This window comes from Cherax quadricarinatus, chromosome 3 (genome assembly GCF_038502225.1).
Source record: "Cherax quadricarinatus isolate ZL_2023a chromosome 3, ASM3850222v1, whole genome shotgun sequence".
Taxonomy (NCBI): Eukaryota; Metazoa; Arthropoda; class Malacostraca; order Decapoda; family Parastacidae; genus Cherax; species Cherax quadricarinatus.
The window spans coordinates 32,491,453-32,512,361 of record NC_091294.1 but is presented as its reverse complement, the minus strand read 5'-3'; the positions used below and the strand labels follow the sequence as shown (position 1 = coordinate 32,512,361).

Sequence of the window (20,909 nt, the reverse complement as noted above, 5' to 3'; positions counted from 1 at the left end):
AATCCTGAGAGCTTCATTTTGCATTAACTCCAAGGGTCGGAGAGAACTTTCTCTAGCTAATATCAACATGGGAGCAGCATAATCAATTAAGGACCTAACATAGGCTATGTACATCATTCTCACGATTCTCACATTAGCACCATAGTTGGGATTGTAGCCAGCAACAGCTTTGAGAGCATTTAGCCTAGCTCAACTTTATTAACCACTTGGATCAATGGTATAAGAATTACGAGCCCATTGGCACACAAAAATTTAATGATGATTTAATTACCACTATTGAGAGTGTTCTCACAGATCAAGTGGGCAGGAATAGGAAACAAAGACCCTCCACTATAAATAACAATAAAAACCAATGTAAATACTATAATGATCCACAGCTGCGCAATCTAACACATGCAGCTAGGAGGATTGGTAAAGCATACCGTGAATGTAGAACCCCAGACCTGCTCAGAACGTTCCAAGCTGCACTAACAAATGCAAGGAATAGAAAGGAAGAACTTAGGCAACAGGAATGGGAACAGTTTGTTAGTGGATTAAATAGGTCCACCCCTTTGAGTTTGGCTTGGAAAGGTATAAATAAAATAACCAGGAAAAAGACTGGCAATGTTGCTCATCCCTTTCCTCTTGAAAAAGCAAATGACCTCATAAATGACTGGTCCAAAACATCCAGGCATGAAAGCCTTCCATCTCATATTAGAAAAAATTTAGAGAGTACTTCTGAAGAAATGTTGAAACTGATTAATTTTATGAGCCAAAATATTGATGAGAGTGATTGTCTCTTTACCGAGTATGAATTAGATAATGCATTAACCAAAGGTCGATCAACTGCTCCTGGAGAGGATGGTATAACCTATGATATTCTCAGAACTCTAAGGCACGTGCCTGATAACCCTTTGTTGGCACTGTATAATCTCAGTTACATTGAGGGCGTTCTTCCTACTTCCTGGACCAATAGTCTCATTGTGCCTATCCCTAAGCCCCAACAGCCTGATACATTTAGGCCGATCTCCTTAACTAGTTGTCTTTGTAAAACTTTTGAAAGAATGATGCTTAACAGACTGTACTACAGAATCAGACATCAACTTTCCCCCTACCTCTATAGGTTCATGAAAGGTAAAAGTGTGCAGAACTGTATTTCCACCTTTCTCACTGCACACACCTCTACTAGTTTTACCATTTTTCTTGATCTAAAATCTGCATTTGATATTGCGAACAGAACCGTTATACTGTTTGCTATTGCTTTACTGCCCCCTTTGTGGAGTGGGGCTATGTCTGTTGTTTTTAGTAGCTGTGGGACGACCCCCATGTCCATGCTCCCTCTCCATAGGATGGTAAAAGCTCATGATAGGGGCTTCTTGCAGTTCTTGATGTACACGGAGTTCCACGAGTCTGGCCCTGGGGCAGAATGCATGGGCATGTCATTTATCTCCTGTTCGAAGTCATTTGACGTCAGGATAACATCGGATAGGCTTGTGTTAACCAAATTCTGTGGCTCTCTCATAAAAAATTCATTTTGATCTTCGACTCTCAGTCTGGTTAGTGGCTTGCTAAAAACTGAGTCATATTGGGACTTGAGTAGCTCACTCATTTCCTTGCTGTCATCTGTGTAGGACCCATCTTGTTTAAGTAGGGGCCCAATACTGGATGTTGTTCTCGACTTTAATTTGGCATAGGGAAAGAAATACTTTGGGTTTCTTTGATTTCATTTATGGCTTTTAGTTCTTCCCGCGATTCCTGAATCCTATAAGATTCCTTTAGCTTAAGTTCGATGTTTGCTATTTCTCTGACCAGTGTCTCCCTACGCATTTCAGATATATTGGCCTCTTTTAGCCGCTTACCTGGAGAGAGTTTCGGGGGTCAACGCCCCCGCGGCCCGGTCTGTGACCAGGCCTCCTGGTGGATCAGCGCCTGATCAACCAAGCTGTTGCTGCTGGCTGCACGCAAACCAACGTAAGAGCCACAGCCCGGCTGATCAGGAACTGACTTTAGGTGCTTGTCCAGTGCCAGCTTGAAGACTGCCAGGGGTCTGTTGGTAATCCCCCTTATGTGTGCTGGGAGGCAGTTGAACAGTCTCGGGCCCCTGACACTTATTGTATGGTCTCTTAACGTGCTAGTGACACCCCTGCTTTTCATTGGGGGGATGGTGCATCGTCTGCCAAGTCTTTTGCTTTCGTAGTGAGTGATTTTCGTGTGCAAGTTCGGTACTAGTCCCTCTAGGATTTTCCAGGTGTATATAATCATGTATCTCCCCCTCCTGCGTTCCAGGGAATACAGGTTTAGAAACCTCAAGCGCTCCCAGTAATTGAGGTGTTTTATCTCCGTTATGCGCGCCGTGAAAGTTCTCTGTACATTTTCTAGGTCGGCAATTTCACCTGCCTTGAAAGGTGCTGTTAGAGTGCAGCAATATTCCAGCCTAGATAGAACAAGTGACCTGAAGAGTGTCATCATGGGCTTGGCCTCCCTAGTTTTGAAGGTTCTCATTATCCATCTCATTATCCGCTCTGTTATTCTTTTTCGTCGCCTTTTATACCGTAATGATCAAGCTTGAGGAGTAGGATGCTATGTTCTACTGTATCAAAAACTTTCTTAAGGTCGATAGAGTCCAAACGGGTATTCATTTTTTTCCAGTGCTGTGTAAAGTAGGTCTAGCATTTTCATTATTGCGTCAATTGTGCTTTTGTTTCTCCTGAATCCAAACTGGCAGGGGTTGAGGATCCTTTGTGATGTTATGAAGGAGTATAGTAAGTAAGTTTATTCAGGTATACATAAATACAGTTACACAGATTATCATTATACCTACAAAAATCTCTCACGGTGATAAACATCTACAGAGTACCACAGTCAAACATTAGCCGTTTTAGTGAAAACCTAGGAAGTATGATAACTGATGCACGCATGAACAAAGATCACTTACTACTCTCAGGTGACCTCAGTATAAATCTCCTACAAGACCAAGACCCACATGTTACTGAATTCACAAACACTATGGATAACTGCATGTTGCTACCAACAGTAACAAAACCTACAAGAGTTACAGAGACTAGTGTTTCCCTACTAGACCACATCTGGACCAACACCATATCCCCTTTAAAATCAGGCATAATTACAGATAATACCACAGATCACTACCCTACCTTCCTCATCACAAATCTTGGCAAATTACCCCAAGACTTCACAATGATGCAGCCATTAATAACTTCACAGCAGCAGTAACAAACATTGACTGGCACACTGAGCTAGAAATCTATACAGATATTGACGAATGTATTAACAATTTTCTAAAAAAGACCCAATACCTCTATAACAAGCACTGCCCTCCCCCCAAAATAAACAGATGACAGTTAAGAGACTGAACAGTCCCTGGCTAACACTCAGCATCCTCAAATCCATAAATACAAAGCACATAACCAGAGACCAAACAAAACGTTACTCTTCAATCCTAACCAGCCTGATAAGAAGGGCTAAAAAACTGTATTATGAGAACAGATTATTCAACTCAAAAGGTGATATAAAAAAGACCTGGAAAACCCTATCAGAAATTCTAGGAACAAAAAAGATATCACGAAATAGCGAAATTGAATTAACAAAACCAGATGAACCCCAACTCCCACCAACTGAAACAGCAAACAGACTCAATAATTTCTTCTCCACTATAGGAAAAAAACCTTGTCAATAAAATCCCAAGCTCAGATACCCCACCCAATGACTACCTCAATGGCAACTACCCGAACACACTTCCTGGCTCCGACTAACCCTACTGAAGTCTCCCTTATTATCAACACACTACAAAACAGGACAGGAGATTTAAATACCTTACCACCCTTTATTTACAAAAAAGCGTCACAAGTACTATCACCAATCATTGCAAAACTCTTTAACAAATCCATAGAATCCTCTACCTTCCCTGCAGTTCTCAAAATAGCAAGGGTCACCCCGATCCATAAAGGAGGAGATCAAACAGACTCGAATAACTATAGGCCAATATCCAACTTACACCCTCTCTCTAAAATCTTCGAAAAATTAATTCATAAGCGAATCTATTCCTACCTCATCTCCCACAACATACTCAACCCCTGTCAATTTGGGTTCAGGCCTAATAAAAATACTAACGATGCTATTATACACATGCTAGAACACAAAAAAGAATGCAGATGTAATATATACAGACTTTGCAAAAGCCTTCGACAAGTGTGACCATGGCGTAATAGCGCACAAAATGCGTGCTAAAGGAATAACAGGAAAAGTCGGTCGATGGATCTATAATTTCCTCACTAACAGAACACAGAGAGTAGTCGTCAACAGAGTAAAGTCCGAGGCAGCTAGGGTGAAAAGCTCTGTTCCACAAGGCACAGTACTCGCTCCCATCTCCTCATTCACCATTGTGAATGAGGAGCTGATTAAAATATCGACTTGGATGACAGCCAACAAACTTACGCTTAACACTGACAAAACTTACTATATTATGTTTGGTAGCAGAGCAGGAGATGCACAAATTAACATTAAGATTGACAACACTCTAATTACCAGAAATAATGGGGGAAAATTCTTAGGCTTATACCTTGACAATAACCTGAATTTCAGCACCCATATCCAGCATATAGCCAAAAAAGTATCCAAAACGGTTGGGATCCTCTCCAAGATACGATACTACGTGCCGCAAAATGCCCTTCTCACACTATACCACTCACTTATTTATCCATACCTCACCTATGCTATTTGTGCTTGGGGATCAACAGCAGCAACACACCTAAAGCCAATAATAACCCAACAAAAAGCTGCAGTAAGAATAATCACTAAATCCCATCCCTGGCAGCACACCCCCCCCACTCTTCAAAGATCTAAACTTACTCCCAGTTCAGTACATCCACACTTACTACTGTGCAATCTATATCTACAGGGCCTTAAACTCTAATATCAACCTTGACCTTAAACGCTTTCTTGATAGTTGTGACAGAACCCACAGGCATAACACCAGAAACAAACATCTCTACGACATTCCCCGTGTCCGACTAAACCTTTACAAAAATTCAATGTATGTCAAAGGCCCTAAAATCTGGAATACCCTACCTGAGAACTCTAGAAATACAGACACATTCATCACCTTCAAAACTACCATTAGAAAACATCTTATCTCCCTGATACACCCCGTCAACTAACTTCACGAATACCACCTGGTGGTTCACACTTACACTCGCACACTCATTTGACCATAAACAGAAATATTAATCTCAGTCTTAATATAATGAATCCTGTGATACTCCAATACTGAAACTATATACTGTGCCAAAACAAAAGCATTCACACTGCTAAACTCACAAAATAGTATTTAGTCACTTAGCCATAATACCAACTTACCTCATAATTTGTAATATTTTACATTTAAGAATAAAACTAAGTATGCCCGAAATGCCTAGCCATGCTAAGCGTTCTAGTGGTACACTCTGTAATCTCAATTTTACTACATGTTAAACCAAACAATAACCAAATTTCTGTAAACTCAACATTGTAATCCTTATAGAGAATAAACTTTGAATTGAATTGAATTGAATTGAATCTTGTTCCTCATCCTCATATCCGACATAGACAAGGATGTCAGCCACAGCACCGTGTCTTCCTTTGCAGATGACACCCGAATCTGCATGACAGTGTCTTCCATTGCAGACACTGCAAGGCTCCAGGCGAACAACAACCAAATCTTTCAGTGGGCTGCAGAAAACAATATGAAGTTCAACGATGAGAAATTTCAATTACTCAGATATGGTAAACATGAGGAAATTAAATCTTCATCAGAGTACAAAACAAATTCTGGCCACAAAATAGAGCGAAACACCAACGTCAAAGACCTGGGAGTGATCATGTCGGAGGATCTCACCTTCAAGGAGCTGTATAGCCCTTGTGGCTTAGCGCTTCTTTTTGATTATAATAATAATAATAATCACCTTCAAGGACCATAACATTGTATCAATCGCATCTGCTAGAAAAATGACAGGATGGATAATGAGAACCTTCAAAACTAGGGAGGCCAAGCCCATGATGACACTCTTCAGGTCACTTGTTCTATCTAGGCTGGAATATTGCTGCACACTAACAGCACCTTTCAAGGCAGGTGAAATTGCCGACCTAGAAAATGTACAGAGAACTTTCACGGCGCGCATAACGGAGATAAAACACCTCAATTATTGGGAGCGCTTGAGGTTCCTAAACCTGTATTCCCTGGAACGCAGGAGGGAGAGATACATGATTATATACACCTGGAAAATCCTAGAGGGACTAGTACCGAACTTGCACACGAAAATCACTCACTACGAAAGCAAAAGACTTGGCAGACGATGCACCATCCCCCCAATGAAAAGAAGGGGTGTCACTAGCACGTTAAGAGACCATACAATAAGTGTCAGGGGCCCGAGACTGTTCAACTGCCTCCCAGCACACATAAGGGGGATTACCAACAGACCCCTGGCAGTCTTCAAGCTGGCACTGGACAAGCACCTAAAGTCAGTTCCGGATCAGCCGGGCTGTGGCTCGTACATTGGTTTGCGTGCAGCCAGCAGCAACAGCCTGGTTGATCAGGCTCTGATCCACCAGGAGGCCTGGTCACAGACCGGGCCGCGGGGGCGTTGACCCCCGGAACTCTCTCCAGGTAAACTCCAGGTAAACACATGTACACTGCAATAGAGAAAAAAGAAGTCCCACTGGGGATCTTCATTGACTTACGTAAAGCTCTTGATACAGCTGACCATGACTTGCTCCACATAAAATTGTCACACTATGGTATAAGAGGGCACTCCCTCAACTACCTAAAGTCATACCTCAGCAACAGAAGCCAATATGTGTACACAAATGGGGCAAATTCTTCCGCACAGCCAATTATAGTTGGTGTCCCACAGGGAAGTGTCCTTGGCTCTCTTCTCTTTCTCATATACATAAATGACCTACCAAATGCATCGCAACTACTCAAACCCACACTATTTGCAGATGACACTACATACGTCTTCTCTCACCCGAGCCCAGTCACGCTAGCCAATACTGTAAATACCGAATTACAGAAAATATCTACCTGGATGAGTACTAACAAACTTACTCCAAACATTGACAAAACCTACTTCATTCAGTTTGGTAACAGAGCTACAGACATCCCTCTTAACATAATGATAAATGGATCACCTATCACAAAACTCACAGAGGGAAAATTCTTAGGAATCCACCTTGATAATTGACTCAGATTTCAAACACATATACAACAAATTTCCAAGAAAATTTCCAAGACCGTAGGCATACTATCGAAGATACGGTACTATGTTCCACAGTCAGCCCTCCTGGCCCTATATCACTCACTTATTTACCCCTATCTCACCTATGGAATTTGTGCATGGGGCTCAACAACAATAAACCATCTCAGACCATTAATTACCCAACAAAAGACTGCAGTCAGAATGATAACAAATTCCCACTACAGGCAGCACACTCCACCAATATTCAAAACTCTAAACCTACTCACCATACAAAACATCCATACTTGTTACTGCACCTACTACATACATAGAACACTTAACTCTGATATAAACCCTCCCCTCAAACGTCTCCTTACCAACCTCAACAGAACGCATGACCATAACACAAGGCACAGATCACTCTTTGATGTTCCTCGTGTCCATCTCACGCTATGCAAAAACTCAATGCACATGAAAGGCACTAAAATCTGGAATTCATTACCTGTTTACCTGGAGAGAGTTCCGGGGGTCAACGCCCCCGCGGCCCGGCCTGTGACCAGGCTTCCTGGTGGATTAAAGCTTGATCAACCAGGCTGTTACTGCTGGCTGCACGCAAACCAACGTACGAGCCACAGCCCGGCTGGTCAGGAACCGACTTTAGGTGCTTGTCCAGTGCCAGCTTGAAGACTGCCAGGGGTCTGTTGGTAATCCCCCTTATGTATGCTGGGAGGCAGTTGAACAGTCTCGGGCCCCCTGACACTTATTGTATGGTCTCTTAACGTGCTAGTGACACCCCTGCTTTTCATTGGGGGGATGTTGCATCGTCTGCCAAGTCTTTTGCTTTCGTAGTGAGTGATTTTCGTGTGCAAGTTCGGTACTAGTCCCTCTAGGATTTTCCAGGTGTATATAATCATGTATCTCTCCCGCCTGCGTTCCAGGGAATACAGGTTTAGGAACCTCAAGCGCTCCCAGTAATTGAGGTGTTATGCACGCCGTGAAGGTTCTCTGTACATTTTCTAGATCAGCAATTTCACCTGCCTTGAAAGGTGCTCTTAGTGTGCTGCAATATTCCAGCCTAGATAGAACAAGTGACCTGAAGAGTGTCATCATGGGCTTGGCCTCCCTAGTTTTGAAGGTTCTCTGTTTATAAATTCAAGTCTCTTCTCAAAAATCACTTACTCACCCACATCTAAATAAATACTGAATAATTGTAGCTCATAAATTGTATCTCATAAATGTTTCTCATTATTGTATCTCATAAATGTCTAACCTGTGACCCACTCAAACTTTTTTTTTTTTAAATACATTACCTAACAGAATACTCCATTCTATTGAATGCACAGCAACACAGTAAATGACCATATGACCTGTCTTTGTAATACTCATTTGTGCTAAATTGTTATCTGTTTACAATAACGTTTTTACCACTGAATATATCATTGCTTAGTTAATCTTAAGTTAATTTTAAGCCTGCCCATAATGCTCTGCATACAAGGGGCTTTGGCATGTTGCACTGTAATAACTGTATTCGTTTGTAGTTCACTGTATCGTGTTCAAATAAATAAATAAATAAATAAATAAAGACCAGGTGATAAGGCTGAGGAAAGAAGGTGGAGAACTCACAAGAAACGATCAAGAGGTATGTTATTATTATTATTATAATCAAGGGGGAAGCGCTAAACCCAGAGGATTATACAGCGCCTGGGGGGGGGATGTGGAAGGCATTCAGGCTTAATTTGGGAAACTGGAGCACAGATCCAATTCCCTAAATCAAGAGCCCCTCACCAACATCAAGGAACCTTCCTTGAGGGGACAAGAGGTATGTGAGAAGCTCAACATGAGATTTAAGGAAGTATTTACAGTGGAGACAGGAAGGCCTCTGGGGGGACAGACCAGATGGGGACACCAGCAAGGAATATACCAACAAGTGTTGGATGACATAAATACAAATGAGGAGGAGGTGAAGAAGCTGCTAAGGGACATCGATACCTCAAAGGCAATGGGACCGGACAACATCTCCCAGTGGATCCTCAGAGAGGGAGTGGATATGCTGTGTGTGCCACTCACCACAATCTTCAACACATCCCCGGAAACTGGGCAACTACCTGATGTATGGAAGACGGCAAATGTAGTTCCCATTTTTAAAAAAAAGAGACAGAAAAGAGGCACTAAACTATAGACCTGTGTCACTGACGTGTACAGTATGCAAAGTTATGGAGAAGATTATCAGGATGAGTGTGGTGGAGCACCTGGAACGGAACAAGAGTATAAACGCCAACCAGCATGGATTCATGGAAGGCAAATCCTGTGTCACAAACCTTCTGGAGTTTTATGATAAAGTAACAAAAATAAGATGCGAGAGAGAGGAATGGGTTGATTGCATCTTCTTGGACTGCATGAAGGCCTTTGACACAGTTCCTCACAAGAGATTAGTGCAGAAACTAGAGGATCAGGCGCATATAACAGGAAGGGTACTGCAATGGATCAGAGAATACCTGACAGGGAGGCAACAACGAGTCAAGGTACGTAATGAGATATCACAGTGGGCACCTGTGACGAGCGGGGTCCCACAGGGGTCGGTCCTAGGACCAGTGCTATTTTTGGTATATGTGAACGACATGATTAAGTAAGTAAGTAAGTAAGTTTATTCAGGTATACACAAATACAGTTACATAGAATTATCATACATAGCAGCACATGTGTAGAGAACCTGGGATAGCCCAAAAAGTCAGACAGAGTGACTTATTTCCATTGAGGTCCTTTTACCTTATTATTATAATATAAAGATTATAATATTTTCTTATTATTCTATAATGAAGATAACATCTTATTATTATACTAAGAAGACTATCTACTACACGAGGGTCATTAAGACTATCAACAATACGAGGGTCATTACTAGGAATAAGGTAAAATTTACTAGGAATAAGGTAAATTTTACCTTATTCCTAGTAATGACCCTCGTATTGTAGATAGTCTTACTGGAAGGGTTAGATTCAGAAGTGTCCCTGTTCGCAGACGATGTGAAGTTAATGAGGCAAATTAAATCAGATGAGGATCAGGCAGGACTTCAAAGAGACCTGGACAGACTGGACACCTGGTCCAGCAAGTGGCTTCTCGAATTTAACCCCACCAAATGCAGTCATGAAGACAGGGGAAGGGCGCAGAAGACCGCAGACGGAGTATAGACTAGGTGGCCAAAGACTGCAACCTCGCTCAAGGAGAAAGATCTTGGAGTGAGTATAACACCAAGCCTGTCTCCGGAAGCACACATCAACCAGATAACTGCTGCAGCATATAGGCGCCTGGCAAACCTGAGAACAGTGTTCCGATACCTTAGCAAGGAATCGTTGAAGACTCTGTACACCGTGTACGTCAGGCCCATACTGGAGTATGCAGCACCTGTCTGGAACCCGCACTTGATCAAGGACGTCAAGAAATTAGAGAAATTGCAAAGGTTTGCGACAAGGTTAGTTCCAGAGCTAAGGGGAATGTCCTATGAAGAAAGGTTAAGGGAAATCGGCCTGACGAGACTGGAGGACAGGAGGGTTAGGGGAGACATGATAACGACATATAAAATACTGCGTGGAATAGACAAGGTGGACAAAGACAGGATGTTTCAGGGAGGGGACACAGAAACAAGAGGTCACAGTTGGAAGTTGAAGACTCAGATGAGTCAAAGGGATGTTAGGAAGTATTTCTTCAGTCATAGAGCTGTTAGGCAGTGGAATAGCCAAGAAAGTGACGTAGTGGAGGCAGGAACTATACATAGTTTTAAGACGAGGTTTGATAAAGCTCATGGAGCAGGGAGAGAGAGAACCTAGTAGCAATCAGTGAAGAAGCGGGGCCAGGAGCTATGAATCGACCCCTGCAACCACAATTAGGTGAGTACAAATAGGTGAGTACACACACACACGTGGTAATGCTTTATTTACAGCTAGCAAAGTCAGGGTATTTCTCCAGAATGGTCTGTAATATACCACTGTGGATAAAATTCTTTGCCATTTCTTGAACATTTCTGAGTGAGTTGTCTCTAAATTCATTAAAGTAAGAATATCGCTAACATTAGCGGGTCGCTGGCACCAGCTGGGAGGTGTCTATGTTGACATAAACATCAGGGCGGCTGCTCATCCTTCACCAACTTTTTTTTTTTTTTTAAATCGCGACGAGTGCCAGGCAGGGAAGGAGCCATGGGTAATAGTGACAGTACTCTGGCTGTGCTGCAGGTGGACAGGGATAAAGGCAAGGTACGTTACTAACTTGTCAACACCTGTAATTACTCTCCCATCCACTCCAAGTGAGAAGTAACTTGGACTGTTGGGTTATCCTCGAATTTAATTAACTTTTAGATAATGTATTATTTTGTATGCCTATACCTCTCAAGGGAGGTGTGCCTTGATGCTGGTGAGGGGCTCTTGATCCAAGGAATGGAAATATGCCACTGATTTTTTGGGTTATAGGTAATTTACGCAATGTATGATAATTGTACATGTGTGTACCAGTGCATAAATATACTTACTTAACCTCCCCTTCCTTGGATCAGACTTTTGTGAAAAATAAACTACTTTGACTTTTTTTATGGATTATACTAGGTAATTGACACTATGATAATTTATGTAAATCTGTTTATGTGTACCTGTACCTGAATGAACTTACCAGTCCAAAGATGGTGCTATATAGTACAGTGGACCCCCGCATAACGATGGCATCACATAGCGATTTTTCCGCATACCGCTTACTTTTATCGCAAAATTTTTGCCGCGCATACCGATTAAAAACCCGCTCACCGATTTTCGTCCGAGACGCGTCCAATGTGCCCTCAGCCAGCCTCACATGTGCCGCCCGTCCCATTGTTTACCAGCCAGCCTCTGCGGTAACGTCCAAGCATACACTCGGAATATTTCGTATTATTACAGTGTTTTCGGTGCTGTTTCTGGAAAATAAGTGACCATGGGCCCCAAGAAAGCTTCTAGTGCCAACCCTGTGGTAAAAAGGGTGAGAATTAGTATGGAAATTAAGAAAGATTTTGAAGGGTTTGGGGCTAACCCTGAGAAGCCTATGCCAGTTGTGGAATCCATTGTGCCTACTTCAAAGATTAAGGAAATGTGTGCACAGTGGGTTGAACTGCAAACCTTTATGGATGAAAATCACCCTGACACAGCTGTTGCAAGCCGTGCTGGTGACTATTTCAATGACAATGTTGTGGCCCATTTTAGACAAATCGTAAAGGAACGGGAGGTACAGAGCTCTATGGACAGATTTGTTGTGCGACAGAGGTCCAGTGACTCTCAAGCTGGTCCTAGTGGCATTAAAAGAAGAAGGGAAGTAACCCCGGAAAAGGACTTGCTACCTCAAGTCGTAATGGAAGGGGATTCCCCTTCTAAACAGTAAGAAGATAATGCTCTCCCCTCCTCCCATCCCATCAATCATCACCAGATCTTCAATAAAAGTAAGTGTCATGTAAGTGTGCATGCCTTTTTCAGTTTGTGTGTATTAAAATTAATATTTCATGTGGTAAAAAATTTTTTTTTTCATACTTTTGGGTGTCTTGCACGGATTAATTTTATTTCCATTATTTCTTATGGGGAAAATTCATTCACATAACGATTATTTCGCATAACAATTACCCCTCTTGCACGGATTAAAATCGTTAACCGGGGGTCCACTGTATATGAATTACAGGTTTATAGCTTTTTGCAATGAAAATAAGTCACTTGACTTTTCTGTGTTATTCTATAATAATAATATCTTTATTTCTACAAGTACATGTACAAGGTATACAGTCCTAGCTGACATCACTGACATACTACTGTATAGAAAGCCCCTTGTTATGTAGAGAATTTTGGGCAAATTAGGTCAGTATTGTCACAGGATGCGACCCACACCAGTCCACTAACACCCAGGTACCCATTTTACTGATGGGTGAACATGAACAACAGGCATAAGGAAACACACCTAATATTTCCACCCTTGTTGGAATCGAACCACTGACCCTCAGCATGTAAAGCAAGAGCTTTGCCTACCAGGCCTCAGGCCTTGGGCCATCTTACATCTAGATAATTTACACTCATTTGTACTTCATGTTGTAATTTGTTTACTGTATTTTTACCACTGAATACAGCATTGCTTAGTTAATCTTAAGTTAATTTTAAGCCTGCCCACAATGCTCTGCATACAAGGGGCTTTTGGCACGTACACTCATCCACTGTATTTCTTTTGTACAACTATGTATTATGTCCAAATAATAATAAATAAATAAATAAATAAATAAATATGTATGATAATTGTACTTATGTGTACCTTTACCCAAATAAACTTACAAAAATGAAATCAAGATTGTGCCCACAACGTGTATGTGCCATGGCATGGTAGGCAACAATTTCACCTCACACTTGAGTGCCCATGGTTTTGATCCCCAGCAAGGGTGGAAACATTGAGAGTGTTGCCTTACACTTGTCCTGTCCACCTAGCAAGCAAGTAGGTACCTGGGTGTTAGTTGACTGGTGTGAGTGGCATCCTGGAGGGCAAGATTTAAGGACTTCAATGGAAGCAAGACATACAGTCCTCGATGATGCACTGAATTTCTTGGGTTATCTGGGGTGGCTAACCCTCCAGAGTTAAAAATCCAAACAAGATTTTAACCCTTTCAGGGTCCGTCCCGTAGATCTACGGCTTTACGTTCAGGGTCCAAACCGTAGATCTACGCCATGAGCTCAGCTCACTCTGATAAACTGTGAGTGGTACATTTGGGCCTAGATATGAGAGAATACATCTATGTGGTATGTGTGCACCACATAAAACAGATCCTGCAGCACACTGTGTATAATGAGAGAAAAAAAATGAAATCATGATTTTTCGATTAAAACAGCAACTTTGCAGTGTTTTTTCGTATGTTTTTTATAGTTGTATTTGCGATTTCTTGGTCTCATTTGATAGAATGGAAGACATATTACAGAAATAGAGATGATTTTGATTGGTTTTAGCACTGGAAATGGCTTGAAACTGAGCTCAAAGTAGCAGAAATGTTAAATTTTTGCCGATATTCAAGAGTAAACAAACGACCTCACACGTCTAATACACATCAGCTGGTGGGTCTAATATACATTCACAAATATGGTGATGATATTTATACAATTATTACAGTATTGCATAACAGTAAATCTTCTATTTTTTGGTGTGAATAAAAATTCATTGTGTGAATAAAAAATCAAAATGGAATTTATTTGTAAAGCCTCAAAACATAACTAATGAACAGAGGAAATGTTAGTTTAGTGCCAGGAATGCTTACATTGTTCATTCTGGACCCTATTTTGAAATTGGAATATTTTGAACTTTGTGTTAAATTGGCCAAATTAACAATTTCCGATCACTTTATTTTGTAGTTGAAACAATTGACTTGGCGATTTCTTGTGCTCAATCGATAGAATAGAAGTAATACTAGTGAAATAGCTAAGAATTTGGTTGACTGGAATAATGTAATTGGCCTAAAATGGGAGTCAAAGTCGGCAAAATCGCCGATTCGTAAATATCGCTGACACATCAAAATTCGCGAGAGCATAATTTCGTCAATTTTCCACCAAATTTCGTACTTTTTGTTTTATTACCTTCACAAAAAGATTCTCTACGATTTCATAAGAAAAAATAACAAATTTTTTTTTTTGAAAATTCTTGGACACTGGTGCGTGACTCCAGATTTGGGCCTTGGACCCTGAAAGGGTTTAGGTCATTGTGGAAAATTACAGTTATCTGAATGTATCATTATGTACATAACAGTAAATGGATAAAGATAATTATTATTTATCAGTTAGACAAGTAGGAATTTGGGACACCTAGGTCACAAAAAATGTCCCCCTTCGATACCTACCACTGTCATATCCACAAGTTGCTCTAGACCTATTAATTATAAATGAAATATAAATCACCAGGAATGCTGGTAAATATATAAATTTGTGGACTGTATATTAAAAGTAAAAAATGATTATATATATCTATACATATTTATATAACAGAAGGAGAATATATCTTAATCATAACACTCACCAATTTGACTGGAGATTAATGTGTCATGCACAGGACTCCCCCTTTTGCCTACATTTATGAAAAATTTACTGGCCAGAATTTAAACATAAATTAGACAGCTTATCTGAGGTTCCTGGAGTTGTCCTGTCCTGTCGCCTGATACTCAAATTATGCAGGAATGCACATCCAACAATTTTGTCTCCTATTTGAGAGGTGTCAGCCTAATTTTAACTTCTAGAGCACGAAAAATTCTTCCCAATATTCACTAACAGTTGACCAGTTCAAACAGCAATGGCGAGTGTCCTTTTGCGCAGGTACAGAAAATTTCCCATTTTTTATGACATAAATATTATTAAATACAGTATGGCCATCTATTTACATATAACTACTGTATTTCTGGAAAATATATACAGTATTTTCCACAGTCATTATAAAAGTTTTGTTTATGTATCCAATACCAAAACAAAAATTTGCTGCCTTACATCATTTCCCATTCCTCAGGCACTGTATGATCCCAACTGATTTATCACTTCCCATAAATATAATTGCACACTCACTCGCTGCTGTGGGAAGACTCGATATAGAAAGGGATGTTGACTTTATTGGACCCTAAAGAGAGGTTTCTTGATTCAGGTGTGGGGCTCTTGATGCAAGGAATGGACCTGTCCTCCCCTTCCTTAGATTGAACCTTGTTGTCTCCCACGTCCCTAAGTGTTGTGTAACCCCTATGGATTTAGTGCTTCCCCCCTGAATATATAATAATAATACTGGGTTAAGATACAGTGGAACCTTGTTTTTCGGCTGCTGCATTTATCGGCCGATTCGTGTTTAGGCCGGTTTTTTGGCGGAAATTTTGCTCTGTATTTTGGCTGTTGCCTCATATATTGGCTGTATTAGACGTGTCAGCCCGCCTCCCGCTGGGACGCCATGCATAGGTGAGTTGGTCTCCCTTTGTCTGTTGGTGAGTGAGCATATACTCTTCACATTCATCCAAACATTTCCGTAAAATCTATTGTTTTTGGTGTTTTTTTTATTAAGTGCGACTGTGAAATAAGTCGCCATGGGCCCCAGGAAAGATCCTAGTAAAGTTCCTTTGGTAAAGAAAGTGAGAAACATGATGCAATTTAAGAAGGAAGTAATAGAAAAATAGGAGAGTGGTGTGCGGTTGCTGGAACTTGCCAAATCAAATCAACAATCACTTCTATCCTGGCAAAGAATGAACAAATCAAGGAAGCTGATGTGGTGAAAGGGGTAAACATGTTAATGAAAAAGAGATCACAAACAAATGAAGACATAGAGAAGTTGTTGTTGTGGATCAGGGAAAAACAGTTAGCGGGAGATAGTGTTTCAGAGACGATCATTTGTGAAAAGGCAAGGCAGTTGCATGCGGATCTTGACAGAATATTATTCAATATAACGCTAATATTAAAATTAAAATTAAATTAAAATTCTTTATTTCTCTGTTAATATTACAATGTGGAGTTTGCATATTACGTATAAGATATTATTACATATTATAAAATACTTATTACAAAGAAGGCCACTAATATGTCTAGGTATACCTAGACATTTCAGGCAGACTAATACTAGTTCTTACTCTATATTGACACAGGATATGAATCATACTGGTATTACCTGGAGTTTTCCTGGAGTTTACCAATTAATTTATCTATTAATGGAAATGGTCTCGATTTGGTATGATACAGTTTCTATATTGGAGTGTCTTAGGCAAACTTATGACTAGCTTAAGAATTATGATGCAATAGCTGTATTCAGAATTTTATGTTTACAGTGATGTGTAAATTAGGGGGAGTCACAGATATTAATAGGTGTATCAACTCTACGGCTTATTTATCTATCACAGTTGATCTAATATGACATAATAAATAATACAGTATAAACAACATAGAAACATGGTATGTACTCTAGAATGAATAAAATATGTCATTATATGGCGAGCGGTTGCTGTCACTCCCGCAGTAAAGTAATTATCCCTCAAACCATAGCTTCCCACGCTTCCCCTTCTGAGATATAAGAGAAAACAGAGTTTTGGAGAGGCTAACTACACTAGATCACTAGTGCAGTAAGAAAAACGTTGAAACAAACACGATTTTCTTGGAAAAATTGCCAAAGAGGACCTACATCACACAGGAGGAAAAGGCACTGCTAAGACACAAGCCTATGAAAGACAGGCTTACCAAAGCCCCAGAGAGGGCTTTCATACCTGAAGTCTTTATGGAGGGGGATTTCCCTTCCAAAAAATAATCAGTCTTCCCTCTGTCCTTTCCCTGTCTTCCATAAGCCAACAAGAGTCTTCAATAAAGGTATGTAATAGTGATTTAAATGTTCATTTATTTATTTTATTTAGTTCTCATTGTATTGTGTGTGTAAAACTGTAATTAATCTTTAAAAAATGTATTTTTTGTTAATATTTTGGGTGTCTGGAACAGATTAATGTATTTACATTAATTCTTATGGGAATTATTGCTCCAAACTTAGGCCGACTTTCCGGAATGGATTACGGCTGAAAAACGAGGTTCCACTGTATACTTTAAAAAGACCCTTCAGTAGAAATGCCTTGAAGCCAGTGAAGAGTTCTTGATCCAGGGAATTGGACTGAGTCTCCAGTTGGACTGTCTCTCATCACCCAAACACACCATAATTGCCTACAGGTTTAGCAGTTCTCTATAAATCTTATTTTATTCCTCGTTGTGCTTTTATTATGTAAATTCTCCAGTATTCAGCACATTGTACAATTAATGTATGTACATGCAGTGGCTATGGAAAAATACCTTTTTGTTTATATAACTTAACCTAATGTTACCCAACCTAAGGCTAACTGACAGTTTTTCACCTGGTCTAGATTTGGTTAGGTTATGTTAGGTTTGGATGGGTTGTGTTGGGTTATGTTATTAAATTTACTTATCAAAATAAAGCTATTTTCCCATTTGTCCAAAATATAAATTTCTATTATTACCTAAATAAACAATGTCCACAACAAATAACTGTTTTTCCCATGGAATGGATAACATGGATATTATTTATAATATTAAAGATAAGCATATTTCTGTCCACCTGAAAAAAGTAAGCTATGACCATTTACAGTTTATTTTCATAATTGTTCCAGAGGACTAGTAACCCAGGATAGCTAAAGAAAGTCACTAATTCTGGCTTATACTACTGTCTAAAGTGTTTGGAGATTTGTCTGGATAATGTTCATCATACTTAATTAGTTTCTAGAGATTGTTAAATATATATGCTAAATAGTGGCTATAGCAATAACAGGTTGAGAGAGATGAGCGAATAAACACCTGGATATATTTACATATTTAGAAAACTTTTCAGTCTTGGGACCTTGATCTCATCTAGAAGTGGTCAGTGTCAGACCTGAAACTTGTTTTAACTGAACATGTTCTAGTTTTTGCTCAGATGATTCCTAGCTACTTGTTAGTGTCCATTACCAAGGTTTTATCATACAACCACAAGACTTGTATGATAAAATGTTAATAATTATGAAAGTTCCTCTATTGCAGAAGGTGCCTCCTCAAGAAGTATGATTACATCACATTTCATATTACCCTTCATCTGTAGCATTCCCTATTATTATTATTATTATTATTATTATTATTATTATTATTATTATTATTATTATTATTATTATTATTATTCTTTCTCTTTCTTTCAACACACCGGCCGTATCCCACCAAAGCAGGGTGGCTCAAAAAGAAAAACGAAAGTTTCTCTTAAATTTAGTAATTTATACGGGAGAAGGGGTTACTAGCATTTTAGTCGCCTCTTACAACACGCATGGCTTACGGAGGAAGAATTCTGTTCCGCTTCCTCATGGAGAATTATTATTATTATTATTATTATTCACAGGTGTATGAAGACTGGATGATGGCCCCTGGGGATTTGGATGGTGTCCCAGTAACAGTATTCTCTGCTGCTCATCCTGCATCATCTCGCAAGAGACCTTATATTGAGAGAGCTTTACAGGTTTGATAAAAAAAAAATACAATTTTTTTTATTTGTGTTGTATGGGTCACAGGCAAGCCTTGTTTATTATTTTGAGTCAGTTACCTACCAAATGCCTGCAGCAGGTTTCGAGGGTTCTTTTCCCCTCACTGCCAAGCCTGAGTCCAGGCTTCCTTGTTGACTACCTGGTCATCTAGGTTATTGCTGCTAGTGGTGTACAGGCCTACATAGCCATCAGGCACTTGTAGAAGGAAGTGGTCTAGTTTGTTAGCCCTTTCATTGTCCAGACCCCCAAAATTAATATTACTCCTTGTGTCCACTGAAATGGTAGAGAATCTTTTTTCTGAATGTAATGACACCAAAAGTATGATATTTGATGGAGAATTTAAGGCATTATGCAGGTGCAAAGTTAGTGATCTGTGCCCTATTTACACATCGGTGATTTCTCCAATTTTGAATCCCATTTAAGTTAATTCCATTCTCCCTTTCAACTAGATTCTTAACTGTTTTGCTACTATTCCTTCTGTTTTGTCAACTGAGCACATGAAACCACCCATTCAACTATTACAACTACTATATAAAGTGCACTGACCAACCGGGCTGTGGTTCGTACGTCAGCTTGTGTGTGGCCAGCAGTAACAGCCTGGTTGATCAGACTCTGATCCACCACGAGGCCTGGTCTCAGACCGGGCCGCGGGGTCGTTGACCCCCAAAACCCTCTCCAGGTAAACCCCAGGTAAGATTTAAAGAATTCCAATGTAAAAATAGAATGCAAAATGAATAATATAGACATTCCTGGCACTAAAACAACAAATTCTCTGTTCATTTATCAATAATGTCCCAGGCCTTTTCTTTATTGCACTTGCCATCCATTTTGAATTCATAATCACTCAAAAATAGAAATATTGCCAGAACAAGTGTAGAAGTTTTCGAAAGGTAACTGAATCATAATCTCTGCCAGGTGCCAGATCAAGTAGGCTGTAAGGGATTTGAGAGTAAGTGGACTGCTAACAGCAACAGCCTGGTTGACCAGGTGGGCAACAGGAAAGCCTGGTGTCAGGCCAGACTGTGAGAATAGGAAGACTTTGGAAACTGGTCACAGGCAAATTGACATTTACACAGCCCTTTTATAAGTAGGATAAACCTGTGGTGAAAATTTGAAGCTCAGCAGAAAAGGCTTTCTAAATTTACTGCATCAGAATAAAATTTAAGAATGGCCTAAATAAAACTGAATAGAGGGCTCCTGTACATGTCAATAGATACATGAGCCTTTTCCTGGTTACAATACACTAGCTTTGAAAATTTGAAGCCAATTGGATGAAGTGTTCTCCAGTTATAAGTGAAAACCTTGAAAAAAGAAAGAGTCAGGCAGCCACCTAGATGTATCCTATCAGGGGTACCTAATAATGTTAGATGACCTGACATTTAGAGTGCACAATGAAGTGTATATAAATCCTTGGCCAGAAAATTGTAAGATGGATTGTGGGAACCTTCATAAGCACTCCACTGATGATCCTTTCTAGGGACTTGTGCTCTCACTTGCAGAATACTACTTTCTTTGTTCACATCTCCATTTAAGGTGAGCTAGGCAGTCTAGAAAATATAGATGATTTTTTTACCCCTCACAAAATTGCTAAATCATCTAAGCTACTGGGATAGTCTCACACTTGGGATTGGATCCCACTGATATATGTATCACTTAAT

The 20,909-nt window shown here is 40.0% G+C and overlaps 1 protein-coding gene across 1 annotated transcript in view; it reads left to right on the top strand.

The window, feature by feature from the left end:
- Nucleotides 1-11,292: 11,292 nt before the first annotated feature.
- LOC128684078 (protein-associating with the carboxyl-terminal domain of ezrin) overlaps nucleotides 11,293-20,909 on the top strand; it is a 63,998-nt gene continuing 54,381 nt past the window's right edge. The window contains exons 1-2 of the mRNA XM_070091175.1: nucleotides 11,293-11,458; nucleotides 19,110-19,226. Of these exons, the coding sequence (XP_069947276.1) occupies nucleotides 11,402-11,458; nucleotides 19,110-19,226 (174 nt within the window). The 5' untranslated portion in view covers nucleotides 11,293-11,401. The remainder of the gene's footprint in view (nucleotides 11,459-19,109; nucleotides 19,227-20,909) is intronic.